Source organism: Falco peregrinus, chromosome 5, assembly GCF_023634155.1.
Source record: "Falco peregrinus isolate bFalPer1 chromosome 5, bFalPer1.pri, whole genome shotgun sequence".
Taxonomy (NCBI): domain Eukaryota; kingdom Metazoa; phylum Chordata; class Aves; order Falconiformes; family Falconidae; genus Falco; species Falco peregrinus.
The window spans coordinates 54,680,650-54,696,524 of NC_073725.1; the positions used below are offsets into that span (position 1 = coordinate 54,680,650).

The 15,875-nt window shown below is 37.9% G+C and overlaps 1 protein-coding gene across 3 annotated transcripts in view; it reads right to left on the bottom strand.

The window, feature by feature from the left end:
- Positions 1-15,875, bottom strand: part of DNAJB6 (DnaJ heat shock protein family (Hsp40) member B6) — a 59,387-nt gene that overhangs the window by 25,484 nt on the left and 18,028 nt on the right. For all 3 annotated transcript variants that reach the window (XM_055804105.1, XM_055804104.1, XM_055804106.1), the window contains exons 6-8: positions 10,718-10,849; positions 9,674-9,815; positions 7,483-7,553 (exon numbers count right to left, since the gene is read on the bottom strand). In XM_055804105.1, coding sequence (XP_055660080.1) covers positions 7,483-7,553; positions 9,674-9,815; positions 10,718-10,849 — 345 coding nt within the window. The remainder of the gene's footprint in view (positions 1-7,482; positions 7,554-9,673; positions 9,816-10,717; positions 10,850-15,875) is intronic.

Consider the following 15,875-nt stretch of genomic DNA (forward strand, 5'->3'; position numbering starts at 1 on the left):
TAGCCTTATACAAATGTTTATACCCTTCTTCCAAACAAGGCGACCTTTAATATGCGCAGTTTTATCTTACCAGTGTACACATTTGTTTGCAATCAAACTGGAGTTTGGCACACCACCCTCAGGCTGCAGAAGCACCTTCCTTGTTTGCGCTGGGTGAAGAGGCGACACAGGCAAACACCCACTGCTTTTGCACTCATGCAGTAACTGGTGAGCACAATTTCCTGAGAAAGGCCAAGGCCAAACAAGGAAAAAAGTCCTTGAGATTTATGTCAACAGCACAGAACAGGCTGTGTTGGTTTCCTGCTTCTCCCTTACTGGTTTCATGCCCTGCAAATTACACTGAGAAGCAGCACTGTGCCTGTCAAGGATGTTAAGAGTTGCCTTTCTTCTTGGGGCTACAACACCCAGCCCCAGAAAAGATGGAAACAGCGCTAGAGGTATTTAACAAAAAATAAACTTTTGGTGGTTGTCCTCAGAAGGTGAATCTTCCCAAGAGAAAAATCCTCCACCTCTTCGCACTCAGTCAGGAGCTCAAAGACTGAGGGCAGGAGGTCTGTGAATGCTACTCATGCTTGCAGGCAGTGCCAGACACACCCAGAGCAGCTTTAAGGGAATTTCTCCTGAACGTCCCGCTCCCAGTTTGTACTGAAGAGCTGAATAATGCCCTTTCGTTACTGAAGTGCAGTACACTTGGTGATAAGGACCTGACCATATTTCCCATAAGCAGCCAGTAGTAAGAAATGTATACATCAAGATTAGCAGACTAATTCTGGGAGGTGTCTGAGTGACTGACTACTTAACAGAGCATGTCCGAGTAAATTAGAAGTACCGGGGTGCCTTCTGATGAGAGGCAGTGTTGTTATGGAAAACCTGGCCAGAGTCCTCTGACCACAAAAGACTTTGTCCTCTGACTCTGGCTAAGAGAGACTGGAGGAAAGGCTGAACCTTGGCTGTCTGAGTCTTCTCCATTTTCCTCCAGAAATACTTTCACAGACAAGTCCAAAGCAGTTCTAAAACACGCACAGTCTAGCTGCCTTTGGGAAAGGAACGAGGGAGACTGACACTACAGAATACAGCCTTTCACAAAAGCAAGACACAGTACTCCGCTGCTGAGCTAGACAAATACCACTGCAGGATGACAAATTCACGTTTAGTTTCTGTAAAAGGCAGCCTCCAACTACATGCCTAGGAAAAATGTTTGCCAGGGGTGCCTATGGTGACAGTTACGCAAACGTGTGATAAATAAGCAAGTTCATCTTAATCTATGTATTGGTTACAAAGATTAACACAGACACGGCGTGTATTCCTGAGAAGAAACCCAAGACTGCTGGAGCTGCCCAGCTTCCCCACCAGATGTGTCAAACCCTCTGCAGGCTCATTATTTGTTTTCCCAGGTAAACTCCCCTCCTGGGCCAAAATTCAATCAAGCCTGTGACTGCAAACAAGAGAGAAGAATCCTAATCCAGAGCTGCTGCTTTGCATCTTTAGCTCTCTTAGTAACTGCTTCAAGCAACTCCGTTACAGACACTGCCAAAATAATTCTCTCTCCCAGCCATCAGGAATAGGTGTTCCACAATGTGAATTCTATGACCACTCACCCAGGCTGGTTGCCTCTCCCATACTAGTAACTCATGCAAATAAATTTACAAATGAGAAACAATCCAGAAGATTTCATATCTGATTTTTATCAGTCAATCAAAGGAGGAATTGAAGCTTTCTAAATGTACTTTGGCATTTGTTACATCAACTACAAGACTAGCATCCTTACTATAGTCTTTACAAACTAGTTGTTAACATAACACTCTGCCTCTCTCAGAATTAACTAACGTTCAGGTGTATGAAAGGATTCAGCTTTATTTTGACTGCTGGTAAACCAGCGGCTACAGGGCTTTTTTTCTCTCTTTATGAAGCTCATTTGAAGTTGGCTGCATTGAAAAGAACAGCTGAAAGAGCTCTCAGTTGTGACTCAGTGTAAAGGATAAGTCCCAGGGCAAACCAAACTTTTAAGTTACTGCCATAAACCTCTAAACGCCTATTTTCTTGATTGTCAAGCTCAAAAATGATTAGTTTTAGTGACTTTAAAATGAACTCACTATGCTGCAAAAGCTAGCATTATTTAAAAAGCTAAAGATCTAAAGAAACAATTCTACTTAATAGCATCTTTTAATAAAACTTTTCACTTCTGAATTAAATTTACTTTAATCCCCACCATTACAATTCAAAGCTGACATCTTCTCAGGCGGAAGTCTTCAACCTCCTTTATTTGGAAGATAATTAGCACTCGGGCCACCAGCACAATCTACCCCACACCAGGACTTCATAGCTTTCAGATCTGGGTACTATCACATCCAAACTACTGCATCTATTTTAGATGTGGTAAGCATGACAGGGCATATAGTATTCACGTGGGTTTTCAATTAACTTTCTACCAGCTGTTTTAAGTAAGATAACACCTAACCCAGCGCTAAGTCTGCCAGAACATAGTTTTTCAGAGAAGTTTCAATGAGTTTGAATCAGCAGTCAGCTTGCATAGGGTCAGGGTTACAGCTTAGACAGTCACAGCATTTTAATTTTTTTTTTTTTAACCTAACACCAGCATCTCAGAAGTGAAACTTACTGTTTTGTGAATGTATGGCCTATGCAGCAAGAGTATAAAGCAACCATCTTGTGCTCTACCTTTTCAGTAGTGCACCTCACCACCAACTCCAGTCGAGGTATGCTTTTCCAAAACCAAAGCAGATCAAGCAGTAAACCCACCAAAATTATAAATTCAACAGGTACAGTTTGTAACACCGACAAAGAAAATATGCTTGATTCCAACTATGGCAACGTAAGGACCATTTCAGCATTTCTGGTGGAATATAAAAAACTTTTTACTTAAGACAACCACTTGAAGACTAGCAGTAACAACCAGAAAACCCAAACTATGCTGAGTACTACCTAAAGCAAGTCTGTGTCACAATTCAGTCCCAAAGTAAACAAGACCAGAGGAAGCAGGCAGTGCGAACAAGCTTCCCCTTCTTACCTTAAAAATAGTAAAGTTTCGAAGTTCAGATAACTGCTGGCTGGTAGACTAGTGGTGTCTGTATTGCAGCTACCTTGTATGAGAACACCATGCCAAAAAATAAACCTGAATACTAAGACATCCAAAAATCACGACCAAAGACACAGGTCTTCCAGAAGTACCAAGAAATGTTTCCACAGAAAGGTTAACAAGTATTCCACTACTAAATTAAAGCACTGCACTAACACTGAGCACCTTTCAAAAGGTCCCTGACCTTAAGCATCACCCAGCTGTAGCACTCACTTTGCAATGCCATCATCTTTAGAAGCAAGTGCTATTCTGTTGCCATCACAGCTTAAACTAAGACAAAGTAGGAAACAAGCTCACTTCTCAAACAAAGCAGAAACACGATTCAGGAACAGAACTCAAGTTTCCAAAAATAAAAAGTAAAATCTAACTTCCTTTATCAGTAGACCATCCCAGAGATGGTCTGAAACACAGAAGCACAGCTAAATACAGAAGACAAACCTCCACTTACACTTAACACCAATATACTGACGGAGGCAAGCAAACAGGACAGCTGAACACAAACACTGACACAGACACCTAAACTTGGGCTTAAGGGACAATGGGGGCTCCAAGTCTTTTACAATCTTGTTTTCAGCAATCTAAGACTCAGTCCATCAATTAATCACAAGTTGAAACAGTATGCATCTTCCCATTGCAATGTACACCCCTGAATGAAATTCACTTTTTCTGACAGCTTTGTCACTTCCACCACAAAACAGTGTCTGTGATTCTCAGAGAAGGTATTGTGAGAACTGAGAACTCCAGTAGCTGCAGCCATGTTAAGATGTGAAGCATTCTAAGGCAAAATCCCAAAGTTCTCCAGTAAAGCCAAGCGGAAGGGGCAGATGCCATGCAATGTGTTACAGTGTACTGCATTGAAATCACGGCCATGCGCCAGAGACCCAAAGGCTGCTCCCAGAAAAAGCATTACAAAGTTACTGCCTTCTACAACGAACTCTGAAGCAGAGCATGAAAGAGTAAGTGACTTAGCAGGTTCAAAAACTCCATCTTAGTTTTTTCCAGACCACTGGGAGAGCTTAATTTAAATGGGATGGTGTCCCTAAAGATTCAGCATTAATCCCTCCTGTATGAAGAAATGGTACTTTTAATCAAACAGCACCTGGTATTGAAAGCTACCTCAGCCCACTGCACATATGATGCCTAGCATTTCCTAGAATTTAGAACCTTTTCTGGTTTTGAGTATTTTATGCTATTTTGGCCAAAACTGAAGTTTGGGGAAATTTGCTGCCCTTGATGATACATTACTTCTAGTGAGTAGGTTTGGCTCATCCATGCAAATTACGTATTAGTAAGGAACAACATAAAATTTCTTAGAGCAACATACTAAGTGGGTTTTCAACAGAGAAGAAATTCCTTTCAACAGCCCAAATAAGAGGAAATTCTGAATATATAATATATAATGTGAAGAATTTAAATTGGATCCACAGTAAACACAGAATAAGGATTTGTGTATTAAAAATGAAGCTGGATGCAAGAAGTTGCATTAGAAAAGAATGCTGGATGCAGTGTTATTTAAGAAAAAAAAAACAAAACAAAACTGTGTTCTACATATTGAAACAGGTGGAGACTACCAGGTTTTGGTCAAGTGTAAGGCGATGACCGTTTTGGTGGTTTTGTTTTGGTTTGTTTTTTTTACATCTGGACCTGGAACTTCCAGTGCAATTATATACCTGGACCAAGACCGTGTATCCACCCAGTACAACCAGCAGCCTATTCAAACACTGGTGTATGGGTATCTGCTTACTACTAGAGAAACTTTTACTGATGGGTTTTGCCTTCTGCTGGCTCATTTCTTCTTCTCTGTTTCACCAGTTTCTACACCAAGAAGGTGCAGCGCTGCCATTTAATGCTGCATTTTGTCCAGTTCTGACAAGAAGCAGCTTCAGGGATCTGAAGGAAAAAGGCAAGACTATCCAAAACACTGGATCTTCAGCAAATTGACAGCGTTACAAGATTTTGTTAACAGAACCCCAGAGTGAACTGTTTGTACGTAACACTATGAGAAGGACCGCACTTTTCTAGGTAAGAATAGCTAAGGCAAGCATGTGGGTAGAGATCTACCACTAGCAGCTATGCTATCATAATTATGTTCCTAACTTGAGCTAGGCAATTTAAATGTTAAAAGATTACCTGGGATTAAAATAGAAGGTGAAGTCTGGCAGCTCAATGTAAAACCTATGGGTATCCACAGGAAGGAATTCAAACTCAAGTCCAGATTGTCCTGATTTTATTTGACTTGGTTAACCAATTTTGAATCACTTTTTACAGTTTACATAAACTTAAAGGAGCACACCGTGTCCTATAAATATAAATTAACATTTTTAATAATCAAGACATCACAACAGAGCCAGATTTTGAAATAAATTGTCTGTTTAGTTATCTGGATCAAGAAGGAACATACATGGGGAAGGAAAAAACAGCATTAACAAGAAAACACTGTTTAATTCTAAATTGAGTTTGTGCTTCTACACCAAAACCACAACACTGAAATAACAAGAACTCTGCAAAGAACTGGAAAAGGTACATAACTTCTATAGTCCCAAAACCAAATTACGTATTTATTTATTCTTCTACCTGTTATTTTGTTTGGTTCTATGAAATTAGCATTAATGGTAGAGGGACGAATGTAAGATACACTAAGTCTGCTGCAAATACGAACTCTGTTGTAGCAGTTTGTTAGATTGTTGGTTTGGGTTAAGTTGAATCCGTTATCCTGCATGAAAAACAAGAGCAAATCTTTTCAATGTATTTAACAATCAATGCATTTGTTAGTATAAAGCAGTTGGTGTTCAGCAAGAAGGCATTAAGTGATCATTTTAAAACACCATGCCTTTTAAAAAAAAAAAAAAAAAAAAACACAAACCACTAAGCCACCCTAAAGATTTCTGTGAAGGCCAGATGTTCAAAGCTGGTGCACAGATAAAAACCGCACATCCATGATTTACGCATGAAATTACCCAGAGACTGGCAGGTGTTAACATATGCCAATAGTTATTTGCATGCTTTCTCTATGACATACAGAAATCACGTCATCTTTCACTAAACTTTGAAAATCTGGTCTTAGCTACAAACTAACACTTTGCTTCACTCAATTTAACAAAAGGCATTTGTCAATCTTTCAGTTTTTGGTTGATCACTAAATATAAGAGCGAGATACTTTATCGCTACTAATTATGTACAAATCTTTTTCGAAGCAATTATGTTTCTCAAAATAAGCAAAAAAAATCCTATCTTTTAAAAAGCCTTTTTAATTATTAAACGTTTTCCTGTGCATCTATGTTCACTACAGATTATTCTTTGAAGCCATCTCAGAACTTAAAACTTTAGAAAACTTCTTCTATTTTTTAGGTTTTTTTCTGGTTTAGTTACTTTAGGCCTAGACCAGAAAAAAAATATGTACTAGGGCTAAAGATGGAGTTAAGACAGCCTCTGAATGCTTCTTAAAAACAGGTGCTTCAAATACAGGTTTAAAAAAAAAATAAATATCATGTTTCAGTCACACTGAAGAAAACACGTGCAAAGAAAAAAGGCCCTCAACCTTGAGACTGAAGAAAAAGGGGGGGGGGGGGGGGGGGGGGGGGGAAGGAGGAAAAAAAACAAAAAGCAACGCACAGTTTTCCCAAGTTGCCCAAATCACACACAGACACAAGGTTACAAATGCCATTCATGAAAGAATGCACCACAAACATCAGCATTTATTCATTTTGAATATTTTTTATCTTTTTTTTTCTTTTTTTTTTTTTAGCAAATGACAAAAGACTCTGCTCACTGGCTTCACTTTTGTTTACCTTTGCTTACATTACACATTTAAACATTTGTCAAAACTTACTAAGTTGTCTGCATTCATGCACAACTAGAAAACATCCTTAATTTATTTAAACCAGAAATGCATTACCAGAAATGTATTAACATTGTTCACTACTAAACATTAAAAAAAAAAAAAAGTTGAAATTATTAAAAAGGTTATCCTGGAAATGTTAACTTCACAGCAGACTTCAAACTACTAATTGGCTCACATTTCAAATTGGAAAAAGCAAGATTCATGCTAGTGTTAGTGTACATCTTGCCCTAGCACTACTGAAGGATCATGGTCACCTTGATCATATATAATAAAAATAAAAGTGCATACAGAAATTTACAACAATTTTAAGGACAAAAAATGGTCCAATTGAGGTGGTCCCAACAATTAACTCAAAAGTCTATGACAAATACGAGTTTCGGTGAGCTATTTATACTACTTAAGTATGGATATACAGAAAGTTGAGTTCATCTGAAATCTTCAAAAAATGTTCCTGTCAATCCTCAAATGGTGGCTGTTATAGCTTAAAATTTCTGTTAAATGCGTGCGTTGAATTACTTGTTATCCAAGCGCAGCAGCTGCTCCTTACCATTTATTGTTAGCGACCTTAACTGGCCATCTTCTTCAACTTCTACTCTCTCTTGTCCGTTCTCAACAATTCTGTAGATAAAAAACACAGCCATTTCAAAGCTCTGTAAGCAGCTGAGAATGCACACCAGACCTAGGTTTTCATATAATGAACTATAGCTGAGCACTGCCTGCTTAATGCAACTGTAGTTGGCAAACTTTTGTATTTAACAGCACAGAAGCTCTAACTAGTAACCATCTGCATTCCCCCACTGATATTGCTTATTTATAGCAGGAAAATTGCTTTCTGGAGGTTTGAATCCTCCCATTTGCAGAGTTCACAGTTACAGCTGTCACCTCATACATTGTCACAGTTGTACTGACACTACACCCTGTAATCTAGAACTAAATGTCTTTTGACAGATGAACTGTACAAATTGACACTGCATTTAGTACCTACCCATTTGTTAAATGCATAATATTCTAGATCAAATCACAATTTTGCACGATGTATGGCATGCAAGACAGTTTGTAATCCACTTTTAATTTGATCAGAGCAATTAATTTAGAGACCTACCATATAGCAAGTTTATGACCAGCACATATGTTGCAAAATTTAAGTATCCTTGTATTAAAGAGCTCTGTGGGTTTGGGCTTTTGTTTGTTTTAAGAATGGAATATAAGGAATGTTTAAGTTATTTTTAAAACATTTAATTTATGCCTAAATTTTTAACTGTCTGGGGTTTCTCCCCTCATGGTTCAAATGAGGAAACCACACGGATGAATACAAATTTTTCTGGAGATCAGACTTAGTGAAGAGAACACACCCGTATTAAAGACTTCTTGCCCAAATCAAAATATTACTCAGAGAAGATTTTCTTCAGGTATGCTGAAATATGAATCTTCCTTAGACTCAGCTACCATATGGGCAGACATTCTACAAAGGAACACACTTCTCGAAGATAGTGCATCTTCCTAGATGTGGCTAACAGCATTTCTTGCTTCTCTCCCCTCTTTCTAAATATGGTAACAAGAGAGATGACAACAGCACACCTGATTTAACCTATATTTTTAATATTAAAACAAACATGGTGCCTTATCTTCTTTTGCATAAACACTTTCTACTTTCTTTGGTCTCTCTCCCCAGATACAATCCCCTCAAAAGTGGGCAGATTTCAGATTTTTCTGGAATACACTCACAGAAAAATATGACCAAAGTAGTGTGTGATGACAAAGGCTGCAATTAAGTGGTCAAGATGACAAGATCTCTCCAGTACAACAGGACACAGAAGAACCTTGCACTTTGGTATGGGACACAAGTTACCAAACAAAAACAAAAAAAAAAAACGGTTCTCCCTTGTTTTCCCATAAGCTTTTATTAAGTACTGAAATTGTTTAACTACTTGTTCAGTACTCTTAAGTTACTGATCATAACATTCCACATAGGTTACTCCATAGCTAACTAATCTGAGTTTCCCAAATGCAGTGATTTCACCATCAAAAGCATGAAATAGTGAGAAGGTACACTATGTATAGTACTTGAAAATTCACTTTGTAACAAACAGGAAGAGTTCTCCCCAAAGCAGGTTGCATTTGTTTGTGTCACTTAACAGATAAAAGAAAATTCCTTTTTACACAAGAGCTTCACTCAAACACTGTCTAGGAAAGCAAACTAGAGCAGATGTTAGGGAAAAGTGTTTCATAAAGTCTGCAAAATGAAAAGTCTCCCAGTCCCCAATTAAAAGCTTCACAATCAACAGAAACCAAGAGCACTTTTCCCTTCCAGAAGCTCAAGCTGACTTGGCAGACAGTAGTCAAGGGCTATAAGGTTCTGAAGGTCTGGAAGAGCTCCACTGTCAGCAAAGCAGCTGCAACCTACATTTTTCATCAGCGCAGTTCTAAAACCATGGCTTACACATCTGAACCCTCCCCAAATATCAAGAGTTTAGACAAAAACACCATCTTCACCATTTCACATGCTACAGCTTTAAGTAACTCAGCAATGCCAAGAAGTCAGAGTCCAATAAAACTTTACAATTTTTTTTAAGCATTCAGAGAAATCCAAGTAATGTGATAACCATAACAACAAAAGTAAAAATATATATACATACACGTGCCACTGTATTTACGGGTGTGTATATATATTTATATGCCTGTATTTATAGCTATGCATGGCATATGTCAAGACATACAAATATATTTGTATCACTTACCTCTTTGTAGTAATTTTTCTGCCATTAACTATTTTAGTTGAGGTTGAAACTGATTTGAAGTTACCCATCCCACTGCCACCAAATGACGTAGAGGAGAATGAAGTAAGCCCTCCGTGTCCCAGCGAACCAAATGAAGTAAAACCTGTTGGGAAATAACATGTATTTTTGCATGACTGTGGGATCCAAATTTATCACCCATTCAGACTACATCCTAGCTCCAGGATGCCCTTAGCTGGTTGCATCAACGCAACATCAGTGACTAAATGGCATAAAACACCAGTGTGAGAACAAAAACATGGCTCCAACCCCATCAATTTCTCCCATAGGGACCCATAGTTCAAATTCCAAATGCACGGCACTGTCCAGAAACCATCTGTCACCTCCACCCCTGAAGAAAAGACATTCAAGCCTGTCAGCTGAAGTCAACCATTGTACCATTCTTTCCACTCAAGGTAAAGCTAGTAAGTTTAATTAATCCAATTTTTTGCTTTAATGCACGATTCCAATGCACAGAGTTAGCAGAAAAAAAAAAAAAACCAAGTTTTGTATCGCCTAATACCCCGACTCTTAACACTTGAAAGGATGGTGACTACCAGCAACTCTCAGCAACCTTATAGATACAGCCATCAGCATTCAAAACTGACTGCCCCAGAACCAACGCTATGTAGTACCCTGGGTTCTAGGCACACATTTTCCCAGTGTATTTTCAGGACTTTAAAATCCATTACACCCCAACACCTAAAAGCAAATGCAACAAAGCCAATTCTAAAGCTATAAAAAAACTGTAGCACCAAAACTAAGAACACAAAGTTCTATCTCTTAGAGGTCTGTTTACTTTTCATGAACTTTAAAGCAGAGCAAATATTGTAATTATAGCATTATTTACATTCAGACTTGATAAGAGCCGCCAAATTTTAAAAATCAGTGTCAAAATTTCCTACATGAAAAAGGCAACTTTTTTTAAAAAAGGTATGTATCAGCTTTTATATTGAGATCCCTTGTGAACCAAAACTGCATTCCTTGTTAAATGTTGTGAAAATTTACCTGTGTCAAATGAAGAAAAGCCACTTCCAAAAGCAGGGAATCCACCAAAGGCAGAGAAAAATGATCCACCGCCTCTGCTTCTGCTTCCCCTTGGACCCCGTCTGCCCCCAAAGAAGTCCTCAAAAGGGTCTTCTACAAAACAGAAGACAACATTACTGAGCAATTCTGTAGTTAATCATCACGGATTCTTCACTGAAAAAAGAAATTTCCTGTTACAGATAAGATTCTTCCTTTGAAATATTTGATGCTACTGAACTGTTCAAAGGCAATTCCTATGCTCCTTCTGGACTAAATTCTCACTTTTGGATCAAAAAAAAGTAATTACAAGTAGTATTCTATTTCCTTATTTTAGCTGTTTAGTATTAAAAACCAGTATACCTAATGTAAACGCTCTTGTATTTTTTAGTATAACAGAAATGGCAGGAGCTATAGAAATAGTATAATTTCCACCACATGCTCATATAGCATAATACACTGTAGGTATGATAAAAAGTGAAATCAGTACTTATTTGAGGCTAACTATGTCCAGTCACTTCACATTTGACAGATTTAACACTCTTCAGATGCATAATCATGATCTCCCTACATCAAGTCACCACAAGGCAAACCCTTCAGCTGTTCTACAGAACTCCCTGTTGTCAGACTAAGTTTTTCCAAGGTGTAGACCACCGCAGACAGACAATTTAAACTCTCAGAATTTGAATTTAACAAGTCTTAAAATACTGTATACAGGTACCTGAACTTCCTAGCTTATTTAAGATTTATTGTGGATCACCATGATGAGGTCTCTGAAAAGTAACTTCCAGATTGTGTCCATTATTGAAATATAAAAACAGCAGCCAGGGACTGATGACTCATAACCTCAAAGTGTTCAAAGTGTTTATTTTAGCACTTGCCACATTAGGTACTTCAAACATGTATTCTGATGCACATTTAGGCACCAAAGTATGGAGGTTTACAAACAGTGTCCTAAAGAAACATTCGGTCCCTACCAAGCAGGAGGAAGAGGGGAGAGAAAGAGAAAGGGGGTCATGGATAGAATGCTATTTCAAATTCAAGTACAACTGTTATGTCATTCAGAACAGCTATTGTTCCATCCCCATCAAGATGACAATACTCTTTCAAAAAAAAAAAAAACAACAAAAACACACCACACAACAAAACCACACAAGCGGGGACCAGACACCTATAAAAGCAAGCCTTACTCACTTTATCACATTTTCCCAAAAAATAATTACTAGAATTATGTGAAAGCTGCTTTTTACTAGTGCTCTTAAAACAAAGAGCAACATATAAAACTGCAACCATGTAACAGATACTCAATAAACATAATACATTAAAATCAGAAAAGTTTAAGAACTTCAACCACTCTCTTCATCAACCAGACCTCTCCCAGAATAAGTACTGTACAGTACCAACAATTTTACCCAAGTTTTACAACTGGGGACTCAATATTGAAAGACAACAGCCTGACACACTGCTCAGAACAAGCTCTTACTGGAAAATCAGAAACTGATGATAGCAGCCATAAAAGTATGAAAGCAAGCAAAGAGTTTTGTAACTGCAACACTGTTCAAAACTACAAACTGACAAACTGAAGGTCAGACGTGCAGTCCTTATACCACCTGTGGTACCCCCACAGAAATCCAAGCCAATTTATGATAAATCACCAAGTTAATGCAATAGTGACAATAGTAAAACAATCAGTATGATGATAAAAAGATATTAATTTCCATCTGGTTTATGTGCAAATACTTAACAAAAGTGAAACGTCACATGTATTTATGCTGAACAAAGGCAGCCACTGAGGGGTTCAGACATACATGCCCATCAGCAAAGACATGAAATGCCAAGAACATAATAATAACCTTATCCTTCCACCAGCTTCCACAATTATGGAATAAAACAAGGCAGGACTAAACTATCTTATACACACTAGAGAAGCAAGTGGTTAGAATGTTGTTGTTTTTTTCTACTCAGGTGGTTTCTTGTTTGTGATTTCCCCAAAACCCCCCCCATGCAGAACAAGTATTCTTTAATACAAAAATGACTTGTTGTTACCTTTTCAACCACATAAAAAAATAAACAAATGCTTGGGCATGGAAATATGGGAACCTACCACCAAAATGACCATCTCCAAAACAGGCAGCATGTCCCTTTAAAAAAATGAGGGGATATTTTTTGTCAACTAGCATATTAACTAGCAAGTAAGATCACTGCAGTTAATTGTTTTGTAGTCCAATTTATTCTCACTAGAATGACTCATAAGTTAGTTATGAAGGTCATTCACTCACGTGTACAAATGATCTATATTATATTACTCCCACTGTTAATCTTTCTATTTATAGTCCAATTTTTCTTGTTACCTGGTGTTCAAATAAAAACAAAACAACCTACCATGTAAGCTTTGAGGTTTTAATCTCCCACTGTCAGCCTATTCTGCAAGTTAATCTCTCCTCCTCAGCGCAACAGCAGCAGCAACATAAAGGCTTTTAAAGGAGGACCACAGAATGTCCCAGAGATCCCTACTATCAACTCAGCTTCTAAATGGATTATTGCCTACTCCTAGTCACACAAAAACCTAACCGAGACTCGGACATGCCTTATTAGCCTTTAGCAAGCCTTTGGTGTTTTTATTTGAACACCAAAGAAAGAGGTCAGCACTCTGTATTAGCAAATGTTCTAACCTCAGGCGAATTCTGTTAGCAGCTCTGCTAATAACCCTCCAGCGCTCCTCTACCAAGTCTCTCCAGTAAGATACTCAAACCACTCTTCCACAGTGTTCCACAATGGACTGTGGAATTCTCAGCAAAAATGGATTATGCAGACACAGGAAAATGTGTAGGACTTCCCTGAGGGAGTCTTAGATTCCTGACAGCCATCCAGGTACACATGAAGAAAAAAATAAATTGCCAAAAACACCAAGGAAAGAAGGCAGCAAGAGGCTCCTGCATTATAATTTGTTATATCCACCACCAAATACACATGAACATAGCAGCCCCACAACCACTCAGGCTCTGTTTATGCTTCTAGTCCCTAACTCAGGATGATTAATAGTACCACTCAGCAAAGTAATAACATTTCAGCCTGGTAGTCTATTTTTGTGATTTAGCAGACCCTTTCCATGAACAATAACCTTTTCACATAGATGTTTTTTTCCAAACAGTTCAAATGCAGTGGACAGCACAATATCAGGGTGTTATATTTTTTTTAATGACTCCTCTTATGGTAAGTCATTTTGGTGCTTATAATCCATGTAATTTTCCTACTGAATGTTAGAAGCATATCAGATCAACAAAACTAAGCAGGAAAAAAAAAAAAATAAACCCCAAAACCACACCACCACACAAAATGAAGGCCTTTCTAAAAAGTGAAAATAGCATATAAATACTATATAACTTAAAAGCTTCAGAAAACTGAAATGCTGGACTAGAGTATTACTAAATACTGCTTGGAGATAAATTCAAAGTTTATTCTAATCTGTGTATTACCAGAAGCTTATGGGAGGACAAAGGATCAGATTCAGTTTCATGTTTGCCACGTAAGAAAATATACCAGCAGAAGCATTTGCAAGTCTTTCTAATGATACAAAGCAGAGAACCTGGGACTAGTAATTTTTTAGAAAAAGGACACTTAAAACATTACCTTTGAATGCCATCTACAGCAAGACTACAAAGGTGCTAGTAAGTCCAACTCTAATCAGCATTTCATATTTATCAAATTAACATCCTAACGTTCAGGCAGACCTTAAAAATGGAGGAATCTTCTACTACCACTGTATGACTCGCTCTCCTGATGTCTCTCTTGCATTTGTCCTCTGACCAATTTGACCAGCTAGCCATCCAAGAACACGAAACAAAACAAAAGCATTTTCCTGGGAACTAACAACCTGAACTGGCTTGGAATGCCCAAGAAGCTTCCTCTTTGGCCAATGTACTATCACACAGCTTCTCAATGTGTCTAATGGGTCATTAATCAAAGACTAAAGTTTTAAGGCAGACACGAGAATTTGGAGCAGGACCTCTTCCCATTCAGCAGCAGAAGCTGTATGTTAGTTGAGCTAACCTTGGAGCCACAGCATTACCTATTTCTGTTTTACAATGCTGTCTGTGTGAGAATTCCTGCATTTCAAAATTCTTCTTCAAACCTATAAAGTTACTTCTGAAAAAATTACAGGAGTGAGATTTTGGCCATTTGGTAGATAATTATGTTTTAAGATTGGTGCTTGGAAAATACAACTGTGCACATTCGTACCAAAGCAATGAATGTGCATGCAAATCTCTGAGCACTTCATTTGCACCAAAACCTGCAAATTTATGTCAACAAAAGACTAATTACAAAGAGTACAACATTGTGCAAGATAGCTTTAACTGAAAGCCACCTCCATTTTCAGTTTTAAGAACCTATTTGACTAACAAATACATTCTGCATTAGAACATCTACACATCATAATTATCAGAAATGGGATTACACGGTGATCTGACCCTTAGGCAAACCTTTTGTCCCAGTAAGACAACTGTCTGTCCTTGAGACTAAAAGGTTGATGAAGTTACCCCATCCCTGAACACCACCCTAAAACACAGATCATGTAAAATAGAGTTTGCAATGATTACTGCACATAGATATTCCCCTTTCTTGTCAGGTGAAAACTCTTTAGCCTGGATGCTTGAAGTAATTCACTATACTTCTGCAGAACACTCATGCTTCATTGTATGTAATCAATACCACAGTAGTCAATGTGCAACAACTCTGTTGTTTGATGGAATCAAACCAAATACCACGTAACTAGCTAGCTGATGTTCTCTGTGACAAATATTTGTATCTAGCTAGTCATATAAAGGTGTTAAGTTCAATTTTACCTTTGGTTTCCAAGAGTATAGATTTTTAAAATACCACATAAAGCAGGCAACCAGAATTCTCAAAGGAAACTCCACAGAATGTGTATGGCTTTGTATGTATCACCTGATATTAAATTTAAATTAAAACACATCATGAATTCTATTTCCCAAGGTAAGAAAAACATTTAAGACATTTATTAAAAAATGTCTCAGAATGCATGCTGAGAACACTGCAGTGTTTAGAACTACAGCAAAGCCGTCACAATTATGATCTCTGTTGAGACTCCACAAACAGACACCTCTCTGACATCAACGTCTAG